The 27428-nt window shown below is 39.0% G+C and overlaps 1 protein-coding gene across 1 annotated transcript; it reads left to right on the forward strand.

The window, feature by feature from the left end:
• LOC145985554 (glycine receptor subunit beta-type 4-like) lies at positions 1-26159 on the forward strand. The gene is made up of 3 exons (XM_083119624.1): positions 1-64; positions 24766-24903; positions 25954-26159. Exons 2-3 carry the CDS (start codon positions 24828-24830, stop codon positions 26157-26159), a joined length of 282 nt encoding a protein of 93 aa, XP_082975750.1. The 5' UTR covers positions 1-64; positions 24766-24827.
• The last annotated feature ends 1269 nt before the right edge of the window (positions 26160-27428 follow it).

The raw sequence follows: 27428 nt of genomic DNA on the forward strand, positions 1-27428 counted from the left end.
TGCAACTTCGACTTCGCACTTTATCCAATCGACACACAAATCTGCGTTCTGGATATATTCGTTTGTAAGTTCGCGAGTTTCTATTTTGATATATGAATTGACACCAAATTGCCATTGAATGTAACAGTTCATTCTCCTATATATTTTTCTTTTCTAAACTACGCTATTATGGAGACTCTGGATGCCTGGAATCTTATTCGGACCATGTATTATGGGAGATTCTGGTTGTGCAGAGCATTGATATATTTATTTCGCTACGCAGAGCTCGAAATGGACCGGACCAAACCGGACCGAATGGCGTTCCGATTCGTGAGTATTTGGAAACTTCCCGTCCCGTCTCGTCAGAAAGGGAACGGATCGTTCCGATTCGTTTAAAGTTTTAGATATTTCACTACATTTTCCTATTCAGTGTGAACTAAGTTGTTAATGCTCTTTAATAGTACGTACAGCTATAACATTCATATAAGCTTACCCACTAAATGGAATGCGTTGTTGCCGCGAGAGAGCTTAGCAGAGATGGTGTCTATCATGGCCGTAGGCAAGAAAACATTTCGGGGGGGGGGGGTTCATTCATAATTGTTCCCATGGGCGTCGCCAGAAATTTGAATAATAGAAATAATAACAATAATTATACAATAATAATTAAAATTTCATAATAATAAAACAATTTTATTCCAAAATAATAATAATAATAATAATTATTATTATTATTATATCCTTAAGGGGGCTTACTCAATTCAGCAGATGAGTGAATATCGAGCACAAGTTTTTTTTGTTTTTTTTACGTTTCGTACAGTGTGTACTGAAATGCACAATTATTATACTTTGTTATCAAATTTTAAGATATCTTCAAGAAAAAGCTCTAAAATTTAGATAGAAATTTTAGTCATAAAGTTTTTGTTGTTTGACCTTATAACTTAATTTTTGGAATTTTGAAAAGTGTGGAACCAGTTACTCTCTTTAAAAACTTAGCCTGGTGCATGGATTGTAACCTCAATCGCGTAATGCGCTACGAAACTGGATATCCTAGGTTTGAACTCCTATCAAGGGGGATTTTCAACTTTATCGGACAGGGAATTTAAAAGTTGGAAAGGGAATTTTGGGACAATCATAAGGGAATTTTCAGCGTATATTCCTTCTGACGCAGGAATTAAACTGGAAAGAGGACAGCATAAATGAAAATGGAGGGGTCCTGGGTGGACTGCAATTCCGAGAATAAATCCTGTTTCACTCAACTTTCAGAATTCCAAATGTATGAAAATTCTAGCTCTATCGTTTCAACATTGTCTCCTTGTATTTGTGTGATACTTCGAAAAAAAAATTTAAAAATAGTTACAGATTTTGGTTTCTGAACTTCCATTAATCCAACATGTCAGATGTTTCGGAGGGGTTTGAACCCTAGAAACCCCCCCTCTAAATACGGCCATGGTGTCTATGTTGCCTTCGTCTTTTTTGTGGCTTGGGTTTTCACCTTTTTATTAGTTAATTATTATTACTTGTCTTGTTTATTTATTATTTATTGATTTGCTTTATTTGCCTTCGCTTCTTGTGTCACTTTTGGCTAATTTGCGAAGATGGGGATGAGTGATGATATGATGAAATTGATGAATGGACACTCACAAACATCCATTCACATGCCGGGATTCGAACCCAGGACCCCTGGCGTCGTAGCGCGATGTGCTAACCATTCCGCCACGGGGGCCGGCTACTTGTCTTGTGGATTAGATTGTTCTGACAGATTAACAGAATAGTCAAATTTCAGCCAAAAAATAAATCCAACCCCTGATCATACGTAAAATTACACAATCCATATTTCATTTCATTTAATTTCTTTATTAGTCCATCACAGGACCGAAGTCCCATTTATTCTGAATATAATGTACAGATATATAATTTTAACAGTGCAATTTTAACAAAATACACAAATGATAATAATGTTAATGTTAATACATAAAATAATGTTAAGATTTATGATAGTGTGGCAACATATAAATACAGTTAAAACTCTTTTACAAATACGATAAAATAAATGTTTTACAAAATGTTGCGCCTGATAGAATAACATGAATGAAAAAATATATCCAAATCATACACTAAGGATAATTCATTAAACCAGTGCTCGAGAAATTTTCTTCAGAGCTAGGCGCCAGCTCTGAAAATCAGGCGCCAGGAAACTACCTACTAGCAATTGTGGATACTACAGAGTGTTTCAAAAGTCGCACAACCAAAACTTGGAAAATAAATATCATGAAAACCGTAAGAGGTATTTTCACCAGGTTTTCTGCACTAAACTAATCATGTACGCTATCATTGGGTTAATAAATTTATGTTAGCATGTATCCATATAAAAGCAATTACATTATTTTAAAAAATATTGTTAATTTGCTGAAAACATCTGAGAATTGATTTTCAACAATATATACCAACGTAGAAATTTCAGCGAAAAATGCAGTTTCGACCAGGACTCAAACACGGGGGTCTGATATACCGTGCCATTTCTCTAACCACTGAGCTACTGAGACGACCTGGCGTCACACGGTGTTCAATTCTCACAATCTAGCTGGAAAAAATTCCTAAGACTAGTTGTCTTGTCCTCCATTGATCTTATTAACCTCGTTTCATAATATTTAGCCATGCTTGCTATTGCTGTTACTCCTGCGCACTAATTTTGCCACCGAGAGTGACGTAGAAAGTTATACTAATGAGACTACTTTCTAAATTTCGGATGGTCCTTATAACTGAAGTACTTTAGAATAAAAAAAAATTGTGTGGTTGTAATGAGCTGGAAAACTCACATAATTGATACTGACAAATATGAAATTAATATTTTAATTGTTGATACTAGTAAGATGATATTATTAATCGCGCAGAGAATAAATGATTTAATGAAAAAAATTACACTTCAAATTAATTATTATTACTAATATTATTTGAATTATAAAAGATGATTACACATCAGGTCAATGTTGAGTCAAAACATTTAGATTGCAATGATAGAATTGTATGTATTATACATATCTTAATCAGTGTCCTCATCCATTCCGCTCGCGCTGCTGCTTCCAGAACTGTCAGATGCTGGTGTGGTGGAACTGCCCCTTCTTTGGAGACCGGATGAAAGGAGACCTAGAACTGCTGGTGACAGTGCCCCGGACTTCTTGATTGGGAGTTTTCGGCGCAATGATATTACCGGATCCGAGGACGCAAGCAGAATGTGCAGCAAATCATCATTTGTTGCTATGACCTTCCCTGAACTTCCTAATGTCCTTATGTCTTACCTCCTGTACGTCCTCTGACAGCTGCCCGATAGGCAGGATGCAAGACCGAATAATGTGTGCACCATGTACTAAAATCTTGTGAACTGTGACAATTCTCCCTGACTTCGGCTCCGCACTGGATGTGCAACTGCCTTGTTCTTCGTCCTTGGGCCACTCTCCTGGAATAACTTCGTAGGACGACCTGGATCACATCCACTGGACGTACCAGGAACACATACATCCGTATACCTCTGGTGGAAAACTGATTCATTGAGCCACTGTGCGTTACCTCACTAAAATCTGTCTTTATGCCTGTTACTCTTCAACCATCGGGCCCTAATTTTCACACAATACAGTTTAATTACACTGACAATGCGTTCTTCGACTTCTGGAGGACAATCTTGTATCCCCAGTCTATCCACTACAAATCTGTACAGTTCTTCGCTTCTGTTTTTGGGAGAAGACTGCAGCCATACATCAAACAACTACCACCTGAACAGGGTGCACTGCGCAATAAAACTATACGCTGTTGTAAATCGCGCACCTACGCGCATGTAGTGTTAACCTTTTACGCAAGCGGGAAGTTCGTTACGCAACATGTGCAAATTACACGGGTGTACTATATGGTACTTTTTTGTAATCCTTCGTCAAGTTTTGACAGGGAATAACATAATACTTTTGTAGCACCATTTTTCACTTAACATTATTGCAAACAGTACTTACGATATGGCTACACAAACACCCCGCACAAACACCCCGCACAAACACAGCATAGATACCCACGTTACCACTACAATGAACGCAGTGAGTCATGAACAATAAATAACAATACAGCACGCGTCTAAACATGAGCTACTCCACGCGCGAACTAAATGCCTCTGCGCGTGGTGCCTAGTGACACGAGGTTCATGACCATCTAAACATAACTTCCGGTTCAAAGTCAAATGAAAAACAATCATCACAATTACCCCTGGACATTTCCTAACATACATGTGTAGCAGTTTAGCCATGAATACAAGATTCGAAAAATGATTTTTTTCCAGCTAGATTGCGAGAATTGAACACTGTGCGTCGCCTGATTTTTCGCTGTCGCTGTTTTACCTATGAAGATTCGTCTCTACCAGTGCTACCACACCGGGATCTGTTGTAGACTTCGACGTTGCCAGGTTCCTCCCAGCGTAGAGATGTTAATTATTGAAGATCAGTCACACACAGGAAATGTACTACGTAGAAATTTTCAGCGAAAAATGCATTAACATCTCTTCGCTGGGAGGAACCAGGTAACGTCGAAGACTACTGCGTTTCAAAGGCAACAGATCCCGTTGCGGTAGCACTGGCAGAGAAGATTCCACACAGGTAAAAAACAGCGACAGCGAGAAATCAGGCGAAACCAGGCCGGCTAAGTAACTCAGTGGTTAGAGAAATCGTACGGTATGCCTGAGACCCAGGTTCGAGTCCTGATCGAGCCTGCATTTTTCGCTGAAAAATTTCTACGTAGTACATCTGTGTGTGTATAATCTTCAATAATAATACCAACTCTTAATAATTTGTGGGATCATTTGTTGGTATTTGACTAGTCGTAAAACAGTTGCTTTGTGAGGTACAGCAGAAGTAGGGGATTTTTCTTGGAAAACCTCTTGCACATGAGTGTAAGAATGAGTAGTATAATACTCTTCATCAATGCACACGCGCTGCTCCAAGGAATACGCCATGCTGAATCAATTAAAAGAACAGGCATAGTCGCGTCGAAAGTGAGCGAAGAGAATTCAGTGTAACCAGAGGCAGACTAGGATTCTCGCAAGAGTCCAATTTTGGCACAATATCTTGGTTTATGATTTTTCACGTAAATGTATAGCCAATACTTAGGCACATGTGGCGTGCGTCTGTTGACAATATTTCGACCTGCTAGCATTGCCATATATGTCCCAAAAATGGCACTTTTTCACTCAATCCATAAAATCGTCAATAAAAAATCCATCAAATGTTGCACATGAGCAATATTGGTCGCAAATGATAGATTGACATGTCATCAGACATCTAATTATGACCCTTCGACAATTTCTTACGAATTTTTGTCATTCAAAAGTGCATTTCTGGAAAAATTTTAACGCTGCCTTCCGCCAGTTATTAATTTATCTAAATTTTCTGTATGGAGAAAACTGATAATTTTAAGCATTGAAAAATATCTCAATGGATGAGACTTTATAATGCAGAAAACCCAGTGTAAATAACTTTTACGGTTTTCATGATATACATTTTTAAAGTTTGGGTTGTGCAACTTTTGAAACACTCTGAATATCTGAATAAGAGGCTGAGCATCACGGTATTCAACACATCGCTAAATCATTCGAGAAAACAGGAAATGGGATGTTGTAAGAAATTATTACTGATTGTCTGGAATGTTCACAACGTTGATTTTAAAAAAAATCATTTGCTAACTTACGCTGTACTGCAATTTGAATTTCGTACATATTACAGCATAAGATCACAGTCGTCAGGATGAAATTTTTAGCCGCCATGACGACCTGGCGACCGGGATTTTTCGAGCCCTGCATTAAACGATTCCTGAGCTCTTATTATTAGCGAGTTTTTGTGTATGTTTAACCTTGAGAATGGCGTGTAGAAAGGTGTTCTGTTCCTCGCTCTAAAAGGTGTTACATGGAAGTTTATTCTCTATAACAGCTCAGAACATAGCCAATCTTGTCTTACTAATTTACGTAAAAACATTAGATCATGAAAAACTCGTCTGTCTTTCAAGGTATTGATACCAAAATGGCTACATAAAGTTACATAATTTCTATTATGATATTCAATATCGCTTTTAAAACACAACCATTTGACCATTTGCATTTGTACCTTTTCCACTGTGTCCTCCCAAGTCTTGTGCTGAGGATTCCAGATTGAACTGCAATATTCTAACATCGGGCGAATTAGTGAGATGTATGTCCTATTTACCGTTGAAAATGAAAAATTATGCAAAAGTTTCTCCTGATAAAACCTGCAAGTTTCAGACTTCTTTTTATGATAGCTTGATAATGACAATTAAATGTTAAGTCAGAAGTAAACGTAACGCCTAAATCTATGGCATTGTTTGTTCGTTGAACTATTTTATTGTCTATACTATAGTGGTAAGAGACAACTTTTTTTCTTATTACTAAAAGATACAATCTTGCATTTATCTACGTTCAGGACCATTCCTGTTTGTGTACACCGCTCGGCAAAATTGTTCAAACGTCTTGCAGTTTTGTGCAGTCGTCTACTGACCGAATCTTTACAACTTTACGTCATCTGCGTACATTAAGACCTTAGCTTTTTGCATTTTTATGGGCACATCGTTTACAAATAATGAAAACAAGTATGGGCCTAAGTTGGAACCTTGGGGCACTTCAGATGGCACATCCCTTTCAGAAGATGAAAAATCGTTCAATACAACAGTTTGCGTACGGTTTGATATATAACTAGTTAACAGTTTTAATAGCTGACCCTATACCCCCACTGAACGTAGTCTTTGTATGAGAATTACGTGATTCAGCTTGTCAAATACTTTACTCATGTCAGTGTAAATAACATTTGTTGTCTGGTATTAAAGCTATCAGCAATATCCTGTGTTATTACAGCTAAGTTTGTAACCGTTGATCTCCCCCGTACAAAACCATGTTGTTGGGGTGCAATTGAATTTCTCAGGTGCCATTTAAGGTGGTCGCATATAAGCGATTCCAAGACTTTGGAAAAAATAGGCAGGAGTGATATAGGACGATAATTACAAATGTTATGCTTGTCACTTGATTTATGAATTGGTGTTACTAGAGATTTTTCCATCTCAGAGGATACATACCGGTTTCTAACATTTTTCTGTAGAACATCGTTAAGGGATATGAAAGTCCACTGGCCCAAGCGGAAATGAAATGTGAAGGTATTAGGTCAGATCCCGTCGATTTCCCCTAACGTAGGTTACAAAATTTTGCGTTAACTTCCTCATTAGTTACACAAAGTTCTGGTATATTGTTTGAATAAATGTCTTCCCGCTCTGTGATTGATATTTCATTATCAGCAGGAACATAAAAACTAGCAAAATAGTCAGAAAAAAGCTCACATGACACTTCCGAATGTACAGAGGATTTATCACCACAAAATACGTACGTTGGTATTCTCGTCGAACGTGACTTGTCCCTTATATAACCCCAAATTAATTTAGGATTTAATTCTATTTGCTCGTCCAAGTTGATTAAATATTCCCTGTACTTTATTTTATGAACTTATCAAGTGGTACGTACAACATGGTTGCATGACCATTTTTAAAAAAGTTTATTTTTTGTGTGGTGTGAGCCTCATATGTTGACAGTTCAGAACCACTGTTATTTTATTTTTACTATCACAGATTTGAAGATGGCGGGCATTTTTTTTTATCATGGCGCGCGTCATTTTCTCCATTCGTAAGCATCAGCGGCAACTTTCTTTCTCAGCTCTGGTAAGTCCTAGGACAATGAGACAAAAATCTGTGATGTTAAGCACATTATAGGCTACAATTATATTTGTGTGTAATTTTCTAAATATTATTCCTTCATAATACATTTTAAGGTCAAAATTGTGTATCCTAATTGCTCAAAATGACATTTTCGGACATTTTTTTTTAGGGGGAAGGCAGTTTGTTTAACACTTGAATTGTTTTTGCAAGTACCTGTGTACCAATGGTGTATGTGAAAATTATTTGAAGCTTGAGACTTTACTCCTTTTTTCTACAGGGTCATAAACATGTACTTTTTGTTAAAAAAATTCCAAGTTCAAAACTATCAGTGTAAGTGAGAGAATGGAGAGGGAGGTCGCGTACTGCAAATGATGAAGGTCATCGGAATCGTGTTGAGCTGGGGATTTCTTTACGAGCATGAAAAGCCCAACGTCGCACAGTACTGATATTTACGCATTCATCCCCGTAAAATGCCCTCAGTCTCAGATGAATGTCAATTTGTAGTACATTTTCTGTGGTTAGAAACTCGATCACGGCACGCTACTTCAGGTGCTACACCGACATTGCATGGTTATATGCTGCCATTTTCCTCGCTATAGTTCAGCACCCTTTGGCGATAGAAGTTTGAAACCTTCAATGGAGAAGCGGGAAAGACCTATAAGTGCAATGTATGGTTGTTCAAAATCCAAAATGCGTTTACAAGGTATCAAATAATTAAAAACATAGGAAGCTTTACTTTTCAGCACGCCCTCGTATATATACTTTATTGCAGATCCATTTCAGGATTGTAATGTTGTTGATTGACATTCCAAATTACAGTTTCCAGAATTTTAACACAAAATGTTTATAAGAAATGAAATTAGACATACCATATTTAATGGAAAATATCGAATTTTTCACGAGTTTTGTATCTCTTAAACCAATTGAATATCAAACTCTGAATTTTTACTGGAGTTACTTATCATGGAGTACCAGTGTCGGGAAAGTTACTTTTAAAAAGGTAAGTAGTTACAGTTACTTGCTTAAAAAAAGTAACAGTTACTCATTTTAAAAAGTAACTGAGTTACAGTTACATGTCCTTCAAAAGTAACTGTAAGTTACTTTTACAGTAACTTTCTACTGAAACTTTTCTTGCAACCAAATTGCACAAGTCGATCATTAATTGTAAAAAAAATATTTTGTGAAGACTAACATGTAGGTATTTTACTTATGTTACTGGTACATAATATAAGTCTTCGTATATTTGCATTTATTACAAAATGAAGTGCTCTCCTGTGTTTTGCGCCATGCCATTAAGGCGTATGGGGATGTGTTGAGTTAGGGCCGCACACTTTCTTGATCATGGTCTAAGGTGGTGTCCGTTAAAAATGGCCAAGTAAAAATGGCAAACGGAAAAAATGGTCAAAGTGAAAATGGCAAGTTTTCTTCTTTGGCAGTTGTCCTCTCTCAGCCTGCAGAATGATCGCTTTCACTGCTGCATTTTCTTGCTGGATGCACCTGATTAGCTTCCACAATATAGCCTATACAGTCTTTAATCTGTAGGATGCAGTGGCGTAGCGCAGTTCTCTGGGACCCCCTGCAAGTAAAATATCCCCCCCCCCCTTTACTGACAAAAGAATATGATGCGGGAGTGGAACGGACGTACAATTGTTAGCTAGTCCCCCTTACCGCCTTCCCCCCCTCAATTAAGTTTTACCCCAAATACTCTCTTTTTTGTTATCGACTTATATATCAGTGTATTACCTTCTTGAAACTAAATCAGGATGGTCTGAATCTCTGATAAATAACTGGAAGAAGAATCTGGAAATCTCTTCTCGTATTTAAACTAAGCGGCACTGCTAGGAATCTCTTTTGGAGGAGAAAGCTTCCCACTGCCAAATACATTTTTCGTGATCCTTTGTGCTTTTTGCTTGAAACATTTTTTAATGAGGTTACATATAATATACAAATATTAAAAAAAAATAATGTTCTGGGTGAATTGTTAAGGGATAGTAAGCACTCATTTCATGGACTTTGAGGTGGTTGCGCCTTCAGCCCCTAAGCCATCCCTGGCTGCGCCACGCCAAGATTCAACGTAAGAGTCACTCACATTAGCCTTCTAATACTAATAGTGACCTCTCGATTTCCGGTGGTGACCTAACATCACACAAAGTCAATTGCTATCTGGTACGAAAAAATGGTCACGGTCTCCGGTCTTGGGAGATAAAAGCTGCGATCGGACTCTATTCACTGGAAATTTGCCGCTTGGAAGGACTGAACCACTCCCCCTACAAAAAAGGTTCGACCTTATCATAATTTTAACGCTGACACTTCTTTTCGATAGACCATTGATCATATATTTCTTAAAGTCTTTTTAATGAAACAATAATAGTTTTATTAACAGATCATCAGTACTCGAATTTGCATAAGCATCCTTGATCCATGCAAGAATCCTTTCTTCTATCCCCAAACTCTGAACAAGGAAATTCGCAGACAGAAATTTTCACATTGCACACTGCAGATTACAAAATCGTAACACATTGGAAAAGGAAAAAAATAGTTCCGACAGAAATGTCCACATAATTTAAATATGTAAGAAAAATGAACTTCACAAAATTACACAAAATAATGGACACATTTAACTAATACGCTGTATACCCTGCGTGGCAGAGGAAGGGATAATGGCCCTCAGGTCAGGGCAAGGTGGTAATTGCCCCTGGGCCCCACCTCCTACTGGGGTTTTTGTACCCCTTTGAAGTAAAACGTAACAAGTGTAGACAATGTTGGAAATTAATTTCAACTCGTATTCCAATATGAAAAGGCTTGGGCCCCCCCTTGAAAATATTTAATGTGAAGTTAAATTTTAAATATCACGTGTAACACTAATATTAGCGGTAAAAGGTCATGAATTACCAAGTTTGATATTTATTGTGTAGCAATAAGGAATCGACTGGTTGAGCAACCGAATCTTTCTAAAGGATTCATAACCGTAGACAATTTATACACTACACTACATTTACGACAAACTGCGCAGCTATAACGGTATGAGATGAGGGATATTTTTCTATCGATTGCTATCTGCGGAGCAAGTAAGTTAATTCTGCATTTCAGAGGGGGATTCATATGACAAGTTACCGGGCCCCTCTGGCTGAGACAATACTCCGCTGCTTATTATCGCAGACGTCGTTACATATTACTGGGAACCAGATTTCTGTTTCGCAAATCGATCTTCTTAATGGAAATTTCTGCAATTATATAAAATTTCAGGAGTACATTGCGGGGCCCCTATACCTTGGGGCACCCCCGCATTTGCGGGGGTTGCGGAGACGGCAGCTATGCCACAGGTAGGATGTTTGAATTTGAATTGCATTACTCCATATAAACCATATACATTGGTATTTGGAGGATTCAGTACAGTTCAGATAAAAAATATAGTTACCAAATTTCTATAATTTACAATCTAGATGTTCACTAACGCTATAATATTCCTATTTAACTAATTTTTTTTTTAAAACTTGGTTTTGAAACTTGCCATATTTCCTGCTTTAATATCATTTGGTAGGTTATTGAATATTTTAATTGCCATATGTTCAGTTTCTTCTTGAAATAATGTTAACCTGGTGAAGTATGGCTTTAGAAGCTGATTATTTCGGGTGTTATATGTATGTATGTTCTATTGAACTTTGTAGCACAATATTTTTTCTCGTATACAGGGTGTTTCGTAAGTTCGTTTACATAGCTTGGGAGGTGATTGTACGAGTGAAAATACGGTGGAAAGTTCATGTAAGGAAATTCCAGAAACGGCTTTGTTGCCAAGTTATTGACGTTTGAAAACGTGGGAAAATGATTTTCCGAAGTGAATAATGGCAAAACGGGTGGAGAGAAGTTGTCTGTGTTGGGCGGTCCACTAAGAAATTGGGTACCCTCTTGTTAAAAAATCAGGCGGCAATGTTGTGCAATGTCGGCGCAAGGGATTCTCCAAAGAACGCGAACGAAGATGTTGACGGGAGTGGGGTGAGTGTGCGTTCTGCGTGAGCTGGTATCGACGAAAATTTGCATGTGTTGAATGGCACCAAAAAACAAAGAAAATTTCCTGAGCGAAGGGCACCATGACGTAAAAACGAAAAAATGAACTGTCATAGGTTGCATACCCTGAAGGGCACACAGTATGCTTAATGGAGATGTGAAGGGAACCTCATCACAGACGGTTTTCAAAGTGTCCACCATGTCCTTCCAAGCAGAGGCGACAACGGCGAATCAAGGATTGTCTAGTGCGACCCAACACCGGCGTTTCTGCTATCGATGCTGCAGCTACATTGATACCGCAACGAGGTCCTCGGCTGACACGACATCGTGTTCTGTGAAGTGTACTAGTGTTAACGGTCATAAACACTTGTAGCCCGGTGTAAGGGATGGCTGCATACAAGTCCCAAGAGCTGGCGGACATACATCTGATTTATGGGGAGGCTGGAGGTAATAGCCGTGCTGCAAGGCGTCTGTATGGGGCGTTTTCCAAATAGGGTGTTACTAGGGACGTTCAATATATAAGTTTTCCTGTGCTATAAAATATTGTATAAAGCAATGCCATTAAAAAGAAGCACATGGTTGACAAGCGCCAGCCTTCGTCTACAAGGAACAACAATCGATTCGTTATCAGACGTGAAGGCGCATGCGCTCAAGGGCGAAAAGTAATACTTGTTCGGAAAACGCGGGCTCGCGTCATAAGGAGTTCAGAAGCATGGATGGTGCACGCGTGTTGGAAAGCTGGAGTAAAGAAGAAGTTCGTTCTGTCTTTCGATATGAATGGGCGAATGGCTTACCTCCTAATGCCATTCATACGAAACTTGTTGCTGTTTATGGTGATTCCGTAATGACAGTGCAAATGATTAGGCGTTGGTGCAAGTTGTTTGATGATGTCTGGGTGTGCATTTTTGACAACGTTCGAGCCGGGCGATCTTCGAGTGCCACTACTGATGAGAACATTGCGAAGGTGGATGAACTTGTTCAAGAAAACCGTCGAGTGAAGGTACGCGAGGTTGCAGAAAGGTTGAACATTTCTGTTGGAACAGCCCATCACACCATTCACGAGAAATTTGAAATACCGCAAAGTGTGCGCACGTTGGGTTCCTCATCAACTGAGTCGCGATAATCGACTGATGAGAATGGGCTGCAGCCTTGAAGGTTTAATGCGATACCAGCAAGATTGCAATGCATTCCTCATGCGCATTGTGACAGGGGATGAGACATTTGTCCATCATTACACTCCCGAATTCATGGAGTGGAAGCACAAACAGTCTCCTGTGAAGAAGAAGTTCAAGACGGGTCGATCAGCTGGGAAGGTGCATGTGACAGTTTTCTGGGATGCTAAGGGCGTTCTGCTTATGGACTTTTTGGAACGAGGAAGAACAATTCTTCTTGACGATAACGCTCGCCCCCACTCAGCAGTGCAAACACAACACAAAATTGAAGAATTGGGGTGGGAACGGCTGCCCCACCCTCCATACAGCCCCGATTTAGCGCCGAGTGATTTCCATCTTTGTCCGGTGTTAAAGTCTAAATTGCAAGTTTACCGTTTCGAAACAGATGACGAAGTGAAGCGGAATGTGAGAATAGTGCGAACGAAGATGTTGACGGGAGTGGGGTGAGTGTGCGTTCTGCGTGAGCTGGTATCGACGAAAATTTGCATGTGTTGAATGGCACCAAAAAACAAAGAAAATTTCCTGAGCGAAGGGCACCATGACGTAAAAACGAAAAAATGAACTGTCATAGGTTGCATACCCTGAAGGGCACACAGTATGCTTAATGGAGATGTGAAGGGAACCTCATCACAGACGGTTTTCAAAGTGTCCACCATGTCCTTCCAAGCAGAGGCGACAATGGCGAATCAAGGATTGTCTAGTGCGACCCAACACCGGCGTTTCTGCTATCGATGCTGCAGCTACATTGATACCGCAACGAGGTCCTCGGCTGACACGACATCGTGTTCTGTGAAGTGTACTAGTGTTAACGGTCATAAACACTTGTAGCCCGGTGTAAGGGATGGCTGCATACAAGTCCCAAGAGCTGGCGGACATACATCTGATTTATGGGGAGGCTGGAGGTAATAGCCGTGCTGCAAGGCGTCTGTATGGGGCGTTTTCCAAATAGGGTGTTACTAGGGACGTTCAATATATAAGTTTTCCTGTGCTATAAAATATTGTATAAAGCAATGCCATTAAAAAGAAGCACATGGTTGACAAGCGCCAGCCTTCGTCTACAAGGAACAACAATCGATTCGTTATCAGACGTGAAGGCGCATGCGCTCAAGGGCGAAAAGTAATACTTGTTCGGAAAACGCGGGCTCGCGTCATAAGGAGTTCAGAAGCATGGATGGTGCACGCGTGTTGGAAAGCTGGAGTAAAGAAGAAGTTCGTTCTGTCTTTCGATATGAATGGGCGAATGGCTTACCTCCTATTGCCATTCATACGAAACTTGTTGCTGTTTATGGTGATTCCGTAATGACAGTGCAAATGATTAGGCGTTGGTGCAAGTTGTTTGATGATGTCTGGGTGTGCATTTTTGACAACGTTCGAGCCGGGCGATCTTCGAGTGCCACTACTGATGAGAACATTGCGAAGGTGGATGAACTTGTTCAAGAAAACCGTCGAGTGAAGGTACGCGAGGTTGCAGAAAGGTTGAACATTTCTGTTGGAACAGCCCATCACACCATTCACGAGAAATTTGAAATACCGCAAAGTGTGCGCACGTTGGGTTCCTCATCAACTGAGTCGCGATAATCGACTGATGAGAATGGGCTGCAGCCTTGAAGGTTTAATGCGATACCAGCAAGATTGCAATGCATTCCTCATGCGCATTGTGACAGGGGATGAGACATTTGTCCATCATTACACTCCCGAATTCATGGAGTGGAAGCACAAACAGTCTCCTGTGAAGAAGAAGTTCAAGACGGGTCGATCAGCTGGGAAGGTGCATGTGACAGTTTTCTGGGATGCTAAGGGCGTTCTGCTTATGGACTTTTTGGAACGAGGAAGAACAATTCTTCTTGACGATAACGCTCGCCCCCACTCAGCAGTGCAAACACAACACAAAATTGAAGAATTGGGGTGGGAACGGCTGCCCCACCCTCCATACAGCCCCGATTTAGCGCCGAGTGATTTCCATCTTTGTCCGGTGTTAAAGTCTAAATTGCAAGTTTACCGTTTCGAAACAGATGACGAAGTGAAGCGGAATGTGAGAATAGTGCTCAATAGCCAGAGCCCTGATTTTTCTTGCAAAGGGTAAGGACAAATTTGTGCAACGGTGGGACAAATGCCTGAATCTCTATGGGGATTATGTGGAGAAGTGAGGAAGGATTCTCCTACACATGTATGTATAGTTTTCTAATATATCTTAAAAATATCTTTTACAGCATACGGAAACTTATATATTGAACGACCCACGTACCATCGCACACCTTATTTCAAACTGTAGACACTCGACTTCGGGAAACATAATCAGTGTTGCCACCTCGTCGAGTAGTTGGACGACCGCGAAGTGTGCGAACACGACGGTTTGTGGAAGATGTGCTAACTGCAGTGATGGATCATCCAGGCACCAGTACGCGCGCACTAGCCCACGAACGAAACACCTCCCATGTGAATGTGTGGCAAGTCCTGGCAGAAGAGGGGATGCACCCGTACAAATTGAAGAAAGTGCAAGACCTTTTACCTCGGGACTTTGACCCACGTGAGGACTTTTGCCAATGGTTTGTTCATCAAATTGAAACTATCCCCAATTTTCAGAAGACGGTACTATGGACTGGTGAGGCTATCTTCACGAAAACTGGTGTGTTCAATAGTAAAAACAGTCATGTGCGGGAACATGAAAATCCACATGCACTGCTAGTGGCACATCATCAGCACAGATTTGCAGTGAATGTGTGGTGCGGGATACTGCATGACCATTTGATTGGACCGTACATTCTCCCTGTTCGTCTATGTGGACCCACTTATCAAGCATTTCTCAGTGAGGTTTTACCTGAACTACTAGAGGACGTGCCCTTGGCACTGAGACAAAGACTGTGGTTTCAACATGACGGTGCACCGCCACATTTCGATCGGAATGTGCACAATTTCCTCAATACCGTATTCCACAACCAATGCATTGGCAGGGGCCACCTCGAACGCCTGATATTACGCCCCTGGATTTCTTCCTCTGGGGAGAGATGAAACGCCTCGTTTACGAAACACCTGTCGTGTCAGCCGAGGACCTCGTTGTCCGTATCAATGTAGCTGCAGCATCGATAGCAGAAACGCCGGTGTTGTTGGGTCGCACTAGACAATCCTTGATTCGCCGTTGTCGCCTCTGCTTGGAAGGACATGGTGGACACTTTGAAAACCGTCTGTGATGAGGTTCCCTTCACATCTCCATTAAGCATACTGTGTGCCCTTCAGGGTATGCAACCTATGACAGTTCATTTTTTTCGTTTTTACGTCATGGTGCCCTTCGCTCAGGAAATTTTCTTTGTTTTTTGGTGCCATTCAACACATGCAAATTTTCGTCGATACCAGCTCACGCAGAAAGCACACTCACCCCACTCCCGTCAACATCTTCGTTCGCGTTCTTTGGGGAATCCCTTGCGCCGACATTGCACAACATTGCCGCCTGATTTTTTGACAAGAGGGTACCCAATTTCTTAGTGGACCGCCCAACACAGACGACTTCTCTCCACCCGTTTTGCCATTATTCACTTCGGAAAATCATTTTCCCACGTTTTCAAACGTCAATAACTTGGCAACAAAGCCGTTTCTGGAATTTCCTTACATGAACTTTCCACCTTATTTTCACTCGCACAATTACCTCCCAAGCGTTGTAAACGAACTTACGAAACACCCTGTATAATGACATTTCGTATATGTACAGTGAAGGGAGGGTTAATAATTTGAATTTCTTAAACAACGTTTTATGCAATTCTCTAGGCTTTATTCCTGCCCACCAAATGGAAAACCTTGTTGTTTTATTGTTTCTACCTTCAAGTATATTGTATGCAGTTTTCTCTTATACCGTCCAAAATTAGGACACTTGGCTATCTTCACAGCATCATAATCAGGTGAATGATTATGCTCATAGGAACACACAGGATTTTGTTTCAATATTTTTTTTTTAGAATTCCTCGACACATGAAATTGTTCCTCCACCTTATAACATTCTTCAGATCAGACTGTTGAAGAAAGATTTAACAATTTTCATTTTTAAGAAAAGTAAACAAGTTCGTCTAACCCCCTCTTAGTGCGAGGGGGTTAGATAAGGGCTGACTTGAAGTCCTAATAGTAACAAACATGTGTGACTGGTCAGCAGGTGCGCGCAAAGCGTAAACTTGTTTTCAGTCAAGATGAAAAACCATTCTATGCTGCACCCCCACTTAAGTCAATCACACGTGCTTCAAATTATTTACAAAGGTTACATTTTATTAGCATGTGATTCTATAGCGGCAGTAACTTCTGCCAAAAGAAATAAAGAAATAAACGGCATTATTTTTGGAAACATAAAATAAAATGTATCCATTCAAAGACAAATTAATGTTAAAAGACACCAAATTATATTAAATTTTAATTGCAATCTGTGAAATGAAAGACACATAATTTCTTAATTTTCATGTAAACTCGTAATAGGTATATTGTATTTGCCATTTTTTCCGTTGCCTTTTTTTCCTTTGCCATTTTTACCTAAATTCCCTAAGGTGAGGGCGATGGTAATTGTGCGACAAGATAAGCCCCTGGCCGCCTTTACCCCCCAGATATTCCTCCAGGTATAACACCATTAAGCCTTGTTTCCATTATTATGAAAAAATATAAATATGCTGACCAAGGCAGTAATTTATTTTATTAAAAACATAAACTAAACGTAACGTTTCATCCCTCTAGCAAGGTCTTCATCAGACTCTGTATCAAGTACAAAAGTAACAAGATACCAAAAACAGGGCATTATATATACACAAAACATTACTCCATCCAGACTATTAGAAAGTTGTTTTGGAACTTTCTAGCAGGTGGCTTTCACTATTGAACTGTACATTCACCTAAAAGGCGAAATATATATACTTTCATATAGAATATGGATTGGGCTTTATATCTCACGCTCTTTTTCCTTCATTTTCTTCCTTCTCCTCTCCTCTTTCTCTCTTATCCTTTCCACTCTATCTAACACTTTCTTCCATTCTTTGTTTAACTTCAGTCCCCCATTCCAGTTCATTGTGTCTTCTTCACCTTTTGTACTTGATACAGAGTCTGATGAAGACCTTGCTAGAAGGTTGAAACGTTACGTTTAGTTTATGTTTTTAATAAAATAAATTACTGCCTTGGTCAGCATATTTATATTCCTCCAGGTACTTTCTATGACGCTGGGTAGGCGCCGGAGCCGCTTGAACTGGTGGACAGAATACAAGATATCCCCTATCGAGGATCGAATCCGGGTGTCTCGCATGGTAGTCAGGAACCATAATGACTTTTTTTTTTAAGGAATACCCCTATGCGGTAGTATCCCCCGTTTTTCACATATGTCAATTTTCTCTGTTTTCTGTATTCTCATTGGGACAAACACAAACATCCGTGTCCGAAGCGAACTAGAATTCTGGACCTCTGACTTCTGTGTTGTGCTAACCACTCTGCCATGGAGGTCGACTGAGCTACTGCGACTCAAACATTTATATTTAAATTGAATTTATATTTATTATCCGTGTTGTACTTAAGGAATATCCTTTGGAAATGGATGGGGTTTCTAGAAACTGTATAACTTTATAGAAAGAGAGAGAGATAAATCACTCAAGTAGAATATTTCTAACAAGGGAGGTATGTTGCACATAAGCCGTGTGTCAGAGAGAAATAAATTTGTTGTTCAATTTCAAGTGTTTATGAACCAGAAAATTATAAAAAATATAATGTAGTAGCCTATAATTTTACGTTATCAATGAAGGTGAGAATGGCATTTTAAACTTACCCCTTAAGTTCTACCTGCGACGATTACATAAACAAGCGAGAATGTTGGCTAGGGTCTTCCTGCTTCGTTCGTTTGTCACTTGAGTGTTGTAATTCACTGTTGTATCAATAACAATGGCGAGATCTGTTACATTTGTCATCTCAATAAAATGAGTTCTCATACATCTTAAACGAATAGCACTTACCAAAATATTTTACTCTTTTCAAAATTTCCAGAGATGCTGAATAATCGTGAGTAAGCTAATTCTAACCGGAAATATTTTTACTTCAATTTTTAAATTATCAGGAACTGAGATAAATGAAATCACACGGAAACAATTACATTGTTTTCCATTCATATGAGCACTTCCTAGCTCTCGTCTTGTTCAGTTTTGTTCATAGTACCAGTACCGTTAAATTCTTTCGTAATAAGAATGAAATATTGCAGTACGTCCCTTTTCAGTTTAATTCGATATTATAGCAAAGATAAAAAACTATTGGATGCTGCTTACAAAGGGAGGAGGTTATAACGGCACAGAGGAAAACCGCAGAGGAACAAACTACAGAAACAAGAGACAGTTTACACAACAAAAGTGACAATGACAAACTGTCAGCAGTAGGAAGGAATTCTCTTCTTACAAGCTTATCTTCCAGCTTCTGGGAAATCCACCACCCTTCCGAGGTGTGCATATCGCTTTGGAATTCAGGTCTACCAAACGAAAGATGTACGATAAACCTTGAAATTCCTGGGACCTGGCTGGAACCTACCAACTGCACATCGACAAGAACAACTTTCTCTTTTCCTCTTCATCTATTGTTTGCAAGAATTAATGTATCAAAGGGTGGGCTTTTATATCGCAGCAGAAACTGAATTCCGGCTCAATTTAAACCCTAAATCACCAAAAATTTACCGACACTTACATAGCAATTTAAGTGTAGCAAAGTAACTGTATAAGTAACTGTTAAAACGTTACTTCTCTCGTAAAAAAGTAACTCAGTTACAGTTACAATTACTTACTTTTAAAATGAACTAGTTAGTTACATTTTTCAAAAAGAATAACTGTTACTTGTAACTGAGTTACATGTAACTAGTTACTTCCAAACACTGTGGAGTGCTGTATTGTGTACAAATTTCAGATTTTTAACCAACTGCCCACCAGAGATATTTAACCCTGAACTTGGATTTTTTTAAACAAAAAGTACATGTTTATGACCCTGTAGAAAAAAAAATTGAAGTCTCAAGCTTCAAATAATTTTGACTTACACTATTGGTACACAGGTACTTGCACAAAAAAATTCAAGTGTTAAACAAACTGCCTTCCCCCTAAAAAATGTCCGAAAATGTCATTTTGAGCGATTAGGATACACAATTTTGACCTTAAAATGTATTATGAAGGAATAATATTTAGAAAGTTACACACAAATATAATTGTAGCCTATAATGTGCTTAACATCACAGATTTTTGTCTCATTGTCCTAGGACTTACCAGAGCTGAGAAAGAAAGTTGCCGCTGATGCTTACGAATGGAGAAAATGACGCGCGCCATGATAAAAAAATGCCCGCCATCTTCAAATCGGTAATAGTAAAAATAAAATAACAGTGGTTCTGAACTGTCAACATATGAGGCTCACACCACACAAAAAATAAACTTTTTTAAAAATGGTCAAGCAACCATGTTTGTTACGTACCTTTCAGTCTAACGTGTAATTTTTTCCCTTCGCATCTCCTGTCGTGTCAAAAGACTCCCGTGATCACAAGGCGTGGAAATCATAACTCACTATTTCACCTAAATGTAAGATATTTTTTTGAAAACGCAAACTTACCGCAATCAAATAAACTTTAAACCACATATTACAATTATTTTCGACATTTTTTCTGGCACTATTAACCCGTTGCTATCGTGAATTTTGCTTGTTGATAAATCTTTCAGTTTCTTAAATGTTGCCAGGTCCTGGCATATGAAGGTTAGTTTATTTTCTATCTGATGTTAGTTGTCTATGACGTCATAAATATTTGCCAAATTAAAAGGCGAACAAACACAACATTTCAACTAAATAACAAAGAATCACAGTGTGTAATGTCCAGGACATTACGTGTTGTACCACTTGATATGGATTGTTGACCCAATATGGAAATAATATTTCACTTGCACAAATTGATTTTCTTTTAAAAAAAGTAATATTAAGACAGAGTATTAGGGACAGTCACCGGCAATAAGAATGGGACACCTAGATCCTGAAACACTCACTTCCCTGCAAGAGTGTTGCCTAACTCTACGGCGGTGGTAGAAGTTACTATTGAGTCATTCCATGCCAAATCAACACAGATATGTGCAATTTCCAACCTGACCATCTCCGATTTTCATGAAATTTGGGGAGTTGAAACTATGAATGGAACTTAGTAACTATGAAAATTTTTAGTTTCGTGCGTCTTGTAATTGTTAAATTATTCAAGGTCAAATTAGCATAAATTGCCCTTTTTGAGCCCGCTTAGCTATACTAAATCTGCTGTAATTCCGCCCCTATTTTGCCTAGGAAGCTCAAATAATCTTATTGTACAGGGAATTGAACAACCTTTCCAGTGATATATAACAAGCCTACCTTTGGATAAAAATATAATTTTGTCACGTGACATTGACCTTTGACCTTGAATATCTGAAAACATGTCATCACCAAAAATCGTGAAAAAAATATATTTGGTCCCTCATACCATACCATAGACCATACTCTAAAACAGTGGTTTCCAACTTCAAAAGGTCCGAGGGCTAAAATTATATCCAGCAGTCGATTGGCGGGCCGCATTTTTTTTTGGGGGGGGGGGATTAAAATAACAAAGATTGTAAGTACTGAACAGAAAATTGAGGCCGATCTGCTTCTTTCATTAAAGTTTGAATGTCCACTTCAATTTCTGTATTTGAAAGTCTCAGAAGGTGAAGCAGTGAAGAATCTGCCAGTCGGCTTCTGTAGCGGTTCTTCATTAAAAAAAAGAAAAAAACACTTTCACACGTGTATGTACTGCCGAACATCGATGTCATTATTTGCCCAAAGCTACGAAGGTTTGGAAAGCGTTCCTTTGAAAGGTATTCGAAAAACTCGAGCCCCTTTTCTTGCCTAGTTTGAAGGAAATCGCTTTGCAAATCACACAATTCAAGTAGGAGAGAAAAGCTTCTTGTTCTTTGATGTTAACGTCAAGAGGATTGCTAAATAGTTGGATGCTGCTTTTAAGTTCTTCAAAATCTTCAACTCTGGAGTCAAACTCGTCCATTATTTCTTTAATATTTGCACTGAATTCAGAAAAGTCCAGTGTTTATTCATCTTCTGCTGCCGCCAACAGCTTGGAAAATGGACCAGGTTATTCCTCTCCAAAGTAACGTTGAAAATCATCAGTTTATTACGATTCCCTGCAATTCCGCATAGCGAAAGGGTTGAATGCATGGTGTGAAGAGAACGTTACGTCACGTTAGATTCTTCTGATGATCATTATTGACTGCAAAATCAATTCTACCTGTGATATTGTCTTTCTTCACAGAGCTTCCGTTCATTTAACAGCAAAAATAGAATGTATTTTAATAAAATTACATGAAATTAATATATTTTGCAAACAGGCTTCGCGGGCCGCAAAAAAAGGCATCGCGGGCCGCCAGTTGGAAACCCCTGCTCTAAAACATATCAAAAAATCATTCTGGGACTGCAATGGGATTAGAAGATACAAAATAATATGTGTAACTATGTGACTGATAAAAGTCCCATTATATGAACTATGATGAGTCAAATGTCCCTTAACACCCCCTACAAAATGTAAAGGAGTTATCCTGGTTATAATTGGCCATGAAAGAAAAATGTTAGGCACAGGGAGATCCCTAGCCGTGTGTGTCAAGCGCAGGTCCGGCATATTGTTGACCGCAATATTGAATTCAATGTAAAAATTTCAAAGGAAAGGGGGTGATGTGATATATCAAATCAGGCTAGAATTTCACGAGATATGAAGTGACGAAGGTTTATCCAACATATATTTAACCAGCAAAAAGTGATTACTGCACACTTGTAACCATTTTCTCCTTTTCGAGGTGTTAAAAACAAAGCATTGGAATGCTCCTAACGTGTTAGGAACTCATCGAGATCACGCTGACATCTTGGGAGAGAAAGAAGTATACGCACCATTGCATATGATTTTAACCAGCGACATTTACCAAATAGTTGAATAGTGAAGAATATTGGGAAAATTATCTCAAACAATTATTTGACACTTCCTTTGGAATGAAAAATTATTCAGTGACGAGGCTAATTTTTATGTTCACGGTGAAGTGAAGTGAAGCCCAGCGAATCGTTGTTGCTGGTAAGCTAATGATGAGGTATAGTGTATGGAGAACTGGAATGGTTGGTCCATATTCAACAACGGAACCTTAAATGGTGAGGGCTTCTTGGATTTGTTAAGTGAACAGGTTTTTCATCCTTGCTTACGGGATATGGCACTTTTCCAGAGTTTTGAAACAGGGCAGAATGTGACCACACTATGTGGACATTGTGGCAATTTCTTCATGGTAAAGTTCTAGGTAGATTGATGGGCAGACAGGGATCTAATAAAAGGCCTGCACATTCCCCAGATCTAACATCTTATGAGGACTTTTACCTTCAGAAACATTTGAAGAGAATGGTCCATGCACTAAAAGTCCGTGATATTGACCATCTGAGAGAAGGCATAGTTGCTGCTTGCGATGTTGTTGCACCTCCTACATTGCAGAATGTTCTATATGAGTGTGAGAAACGTCAACGAGTGTGCTCACAGGAACATTGACAACATTATAATGTGCATATATCGTAAGTGAAATATATATACATATAACTTTTTGCAGGCTAAAGATACGTTGGAAAAACCTTCGCTGCTTCATATCTCGTGAAATTCTAGCCTGATTTGATATATCACATCACCCCCTTTCCTTTGAAATTTTTGAGTTGAATTCAATATAGCGGTCAACAATATGCCGGACCTGCGCTTGATACACACGTCTAGGGATCTCCCTGTGCCTCGCATTTTTCTTTCATGACCAATTATACCCAGGATAACTCCTTTACATTTTGTAGGGGGGTGTTAAGGGACATTTGACTCGTCATAGTTCATGTAATGAGGCTTTTATCAGTCACATAGTTACACATACTATTTTGTATCTTCTTATCCCATTGCAGTCCCAGAATGATTTTTTGATATGTTTTAGAGTATGGTCTATGGTATGGTATGAGGGACCAAATATATTTTTTCACGATTTTTGGTGATTACATGTTTTCAGATATTCAAGGTCAAAGGTCAATGTCACGTGACAAAATTATATTTTTATACAAAGGTATGCTTGTTATATATCACTGGAAAGCTTGTTCAATTCCCTGTACAAAAAGCTTTATTTGAGCATCCTAGGCAAAATAGGGGCGGAGTTACCTCAGATTTAGTATAGCTGAGCGGGCTCAAAAAGGGCAATTTATGCTAACTTTGACCTTGAATAATTTAACAATTACAAGACGCACGAATCTAAAAATTTTCATAGTTACTAAGTTCCATTCATAGTTTCAACTCCCCGAATTTCATGAAAATATGAGATGGTCAGGTTGTGGGCTGTGTTGATTTCATATGGAATGACTATTGAAAATTTGTTATTTATATCCGTTTATCGCCGTAGAATTAGGTAACACACAACGTCTGCAGGGAAGCGAGTATTTCAGGATCTAAGTGTCCCATTTTCATTCCCGGTGACTGTACATTCAATTGGAAAACATATCCCAAATTTAGCGAGCTGTCTACCATTCACGATATCCGTCTGTTTAAATTTAAAAGGAAAGAAAATTCCAGAAGATGCGTTTCAACATGTATTTGATACAATTTGATGTTTATGTAAATATTTTAATATTAACTATTATTAATTGTAGTACAGCGCATCATTTCACTAGTCCTTTCTCGTTGCTCTAGTAACTATGGGCAAAAAGAATACAAAAACATTTTAACGAAAATAAAGTGTTTCGTTTCGTGAAATTTCCCATTTCGAGCCCCGTCGCTAAGCGAAGGGTGGAGATGCTGCGGTTGCGCTTTCTGCTTCTCATCACTTTCTTCCTTTCCAACTATTCGCAGCTCGGTTGAATCAAGTAGACAACTGCACGCTCCAGTGGGAGAAAGAAAACACCTTAAGGAAGATGGTGTTCTCCCTTCCTCTGTACCACGTTCACATCTGCTCTCGTCCAAGACCCGTGGAAAGGCGTATAAATCCAAGTAAGTAACTCCAACTCACCCGCATCACTTAGCTCTATAGAGAGGGCCAAGTTAAAGTTATACAGCCTTTCTCTACGCAGTGGATAACTTACTGGGCCCACTAGATCCTGGAGCCATACTTATATAGCGAGAGCTTATCGTCATAAGCAATATTATCGACACCTGTTGACGGAAATATTTTTGTTGAATCAGATAGTTATCATTTTAATGCCTACTTTATTACAACAGAGAGCATTTCTTTGTTAAAAATTTTGACTTTTATGTTACATCCAAATATTTAATTAAATATTCAGTTAACAAGCGTTCCTCCATTCACATTGAGGGTTAGGCGTAGAGCTGACAACTCTGCACTGTAAAAAAATAATGTCAAGAAACAGCAATATAAGGCCATGGATGTTCCCAAGGTAAAATATTCCGGAGGTAAAATAGTCCCCCGTTCGGATCTCCGGGTGGGGACTACTTTGGGAGGTCCCTGGACTAAGGATAAGGTCTACATTAGGAATAAGGATATTAAATTAGGCACCTGGAATGTTCTGAGCCTTTACCGGCCTGGGGCATTTCAGTGTACAGTTATTCTTGTTGGGAAACCTGATGGTAAGAGACCTGTAGGAAGGCCAAGACGAAGATGGAGGGACAACGTTGAGATGGACCTAAGGGAAATCGGTAGGAATGGAAAAGAGTATATAGAACTTGCTCAAGATAGGGAAAGATGGAAGGCCTGTGTTGCTGCAGCCATGAACCTTCGGGTTCAAGAAGGCTTGGGAGTTAGTTAGTTAGTTATTCAGTTAACAAGCAATTCAATTATTTTTAACAAATAACAGTTAAGTAATGAAATGCTAATAACAACTTTACTTTACCTAATCTGTGTATGTATGAAAGTGATATGAGACAGAATCGACAGTGGCATATAACCCACCATAAAAAGGCTAAACAATGGACTTTTAAAACAATAAATCCGTCCATATTTATGTTGTGATTATGAATCCTACATGGTTAATAAAACCACTTATAGCTTATTTGTATACATACAGTACATATTATATTTTCCAGGTTTTATTTTGCCGCAGCTTAGAGTCTTCGTAGTTCTTGATCGTCAGATCAAGACTCAGCTGCTTCAAATGTACCTCCCCAGCACCATTTTCGTGATTCTCTCGTGGGGGAGCTTCGTGGTGCCACCTGAGATGGTGCCAGGGCGCATGGCTCTCCTCGTCACCAGTCTGCTTTCGCTGGTCACCATGCTCGTTGCCAACAGGTGAGGATCAATTATACATCATGCTCTATTGGACACTGAAGTTCTCTGTATGGTGGCTGTCCCCCAGAGCTATAGCTATGACTATGAGTGGTGAAGAGAGAGGGTCATTTCGAATGCCGAGGAAAAGGGGGCGCCGAGTTAGCAAAAAGATAAAAAGCTCGAGAAGAATAAGAACACAGATAAATTTGTGTTTTGTTAATTAAAACAAATCCTTTTTTTATGTGTATGGCAAGAACCAGCCATGGTCATATGTATTAATTAACCATTCTTTCTTAGACGCCATTATTTATTATGATTTTGTGTGCTTTCGTGTAATAACCAGCCTGTTAAACCGAAGTAATTCATAGCGTACCTATTCTGTGAAGGAAATGTATATCTCTTTTTGACTTGCCCAGAGAACGAGACTATATCACCACATCGACTGATATTTTTAAAAATCAAACAAAGAACATTGTGTTTGTTTCATGGCTGTCACGAGATAAAAAAGGAATTTCTCCCTCTCTCTTACAACAACGTGGGGTCGTATATGTTTGTTAAGTAATTGCATTGAGGTCTAAGGATGCGAAGAGTCGGTTCACTACTAGTGCAGGTTAGAAGTACTCATATTTTAAGCAGTTACATAAAAAATAACAAGAGATAATCAATTTAGTTTGTAATATTCAATTAAGTAATTGTAAGGATATCTGCATTGCAAAACTATTTGCTCATGTACTTTATGATTATATGGCATTGCTAGTAAAATGTCATTACACAACTGATACAGAAGCAGCATTTTTCTATTTAATTCCTATTTCTGAAATATAATATCAGAGAGAGAATGGCACAATAGAACCCAAAAATTATATTCAAATAAAGTTTTTAAGGTCTTATATTGTGCAGTCTTCGCGAACATTACTGCGATGTTCAACACAAATACTCATAAAGTATGAATTCATCTTTGTTACAACATTCCTAATCTTCACAAGGCAACAGAAAGCAATTCGTCTCTAGTCATCCAGCTGGTAGCGTTCTTGATGATGATTCTTCTCAATCGAAGATTTGACGGTGTCATTCTGGTTAAGTTTGAAGTCATCCTCTTTCTCATCTGTTCCCCGTAAAGTTCAAAAGAAAGAGTATTTTTAAATCTACATTCTCTACTCCAGGAAACCATGCGTCTTGAATATTCCATTTCCAACTAATTTCATTCACTAAAACACAACGGCACGTAAAACTGTTCAAAAATAAAACTGGCACGTTAATCACAACGGGGATTCATATGTGACCCGAAAAGGCC

The sequence above is a fragment of the Lepisma saccharinum genome, chromosome 3, assembly GCF_977018435.1.
Source record: "Lepisma saccharinum chromosome 3, izLepSacc3.1, whole genome shotgun sequence".
NCBI lineage: Eukaryota > Metazoa > Arthropoda > Insecta > Zygentoma > Lepismatidae > Lepisma > Lepisma saccharinum.

Excerpts from the sequence above, each read along its gene's own strand:
- LOC145985554 (XM_083119624.1), top strand. The coding sequence starts at position 24,828 with ATGGTGTTCTCCCTTCCTCTGTACCACGTTCACATCTGCTCTCGTCCA. Across the intron at positions 24,904-25,953 it reads GGAAAGGCGTATAAATCCAA|GTTTTATTTTGCCGCAGCTT; the intron begins GTAAGTAACTCC and ends TATATTTTCCAG.